Below are 2,005 nucleotides of genomic sequence, written 5' to 3'. Positions count from 1 at the left end.
CGGCCCCGCCCGCCCCGCCCCGCCCCCTTCGTGCCCGCAGCCTCTCCCTTGCCGTCCCCCGCCATCTTACGCGATCCGGAAGCGGTGGCTGTGCGTGGCCGCCATCTCGGTGTCTCTAGACAACAAGCTGGGCAAAGGCTGAGGCGCTAGTATTGATGGCTCACGGGTCTGAGGCGTAAGCATGGCTTGCTTTGGAGCGTAGAGAGAGAATCAGGGAGAACGATTCAAGCGCATCCGTCCTAAAAACAAATTTTTATTAGTGTTTTATCTGCATTTATGGCTGTGCGCCAGTAACATGCAATGCTTGGGGAGGCCAGCAGAGGGCGTCGGGTCCTCTGGAACTGGGGTCACAGCCCTTCGTGAGCCGCTGTGTGGGTGCTGGAATGGAGCTAGCCCCTGGAAGACAGGACAAGTCCTCTTAATCACTGAACCCACATTTATTAATCATCTTAATCATCTCCAGCCCACATTTATTTAAGGTCCAGCTCATACAGAGCTTCCGAGGGTGTAACTTTACACCCATTCTGAGATGTACAATTTTTGGATCTTATCACCACTGAACCTTGTTCTCATCCAGCCTCAGGCTTGGCTCTAAGGGTTTGTTAAATTCAGTTTAGGCATGCTTTGTGACCTGTTAGGAGCTAGAGAAGCTTCTGGTTTTATAGGACTAGTGCTGTGATTATTAGGGTCAAAGCCTGACTAGCTAGGCTTGGCCACCGACCTGATCACAATAATCCCAGCACTCTGGAATTTGAGGCCAGCCTGGTCTACAGAGTGAGTTCCAGGACGTTACACAGAGGAACCCTCTGTCGAAAGACAAACATGCAAACTGTTAAGCCCAAATCCACAAAGTCCCCCAAAAGCCAACAAGGAGACCAAGTGCCGTATGTAAAAGCAAAGAACCTTTAGTTGATGCAAATTTGCAAACTCGGTCTCTCTGCATGTCCAACGTACTGGAATAAACGGAGAGCACTGAGCTCAGTTAGAGTTGGGTTTTTATAGTAGTAAAGGTGGGGGTGAGGGGGCTTCTGAGGTTCAGGACCCCTGATTGGCTGACATTTGTCTAGGTGTGTTCTGGTGAGTGTATGCTGGCAGGTGATCCTATCTACAGTGGTTGGAATGTTAGACATTTCCTTTGGATGGTCTGTTCTTGGGCGGTGCTCAAGTAATCTATCTGGTTTTTCCTGCAACCAGGTATTGCTTGAGGGTACACTACTGAGACTCAGAGTCCTACTCTGGCAGGTGACGTGGTTGGAAGTAAAGAACTTCCTTTGGGTGGTCTGTTCCTACTTAGCTTATCATGGCTGGCCCATGGCTACACAAACAAACAGAAAGCAAAGACAGATTTATCTAATGTGGCCGTGTAAGGAAGAGGACCAGTAACTCTCCCAAGACTGTGTGGAGTTCTTGACAGGGGTGAAGCTGAAGTGGAATAAATGAACTGTTTTAGGCAAGGTGTGGCCCATCTTTTGACTCCCAGTGTCTCAGCTGCAGTCTCTCCTACAAGATGGGTTGATGAGCCCTTTCATGTTTCAGGACAAGTCTTTTCCTTATTCCAGCGTGAGACTCTTGGGAGAATTCTGATTAATTGGGGACCATCGCTTTAACAGTCTGATAGCCAAAGAGAGGGTCACAAGTGACTCTTAAGATTATCTTTATTTTAGGGCTGGAGAGATGGCTCAGAGGTTAAGAATGCTGACTGTTCTTCCAGTGCTCCTGAGTTCAATTCCCAGCAATTACATGGTGGCTCACAACCATCTGCAGTGAGATCTGGTGCCTTCTTCTGGCTTGCAGGCATACATGGAGGCAGAACACTGTGTACATAATAAATAAGATCTTTTTAAAAAAGTAATAAGCATGTTTCACCTGTGTTTTTTTTTTAAAAAAAATTATCTTTATTCCTTGGTGGTGGCACCTAGCATTCAGGAAGCAGAGGCAGGCAGATCTCTGTGAGTTCAAGACCAGCCTGGTCTACAAGAATTAGTTCCCTGTCTCAAAAAACCAA

At 47.7% G+C, this 2,005-nt stretch overlaps 1 protein-coding gene across 1 annotated transcript in view; it reads right to left on the bottom strand.

Annotated features, from left to right (window-relative positions):
* The window catches only part of Elob (elongin B), a 6,180-nt gene extending 6,075 nt beyond the window's left edge, over positions 1-105 (bottom strand). Inside the window, exon 1 of the mRNA XM_005350226.2 lies at positions 71-105. Coding sequence (XP_005350283.1) covers positions 71-105 — 35 coding nt within the window. The remainder of the gene's footprint in view (positions 1-70) is intronic.
* Positions 106-2,005: the final 1,900 nt, after the last annotated feature.

The sequence above is a fragment of the Microtus ochrogaster genome, chromosome 7 (assembly GCF_000317375.1).
Source record: "Microtus ochrogaster isolate Prairie Vole_2 chromosome 7, MicOch1.0, whole genome shotgun sequence".
NCBI lineage: Eukaryota > Metazoa > Chordata > Mammalia > Rodentia > Cricetidae > Microtus > Microtus ochrogaster.
Note: the sequence above shows the minus strand (reverse complement) of the source record. Positions and strands in the feature narration are given on the sequence as shown.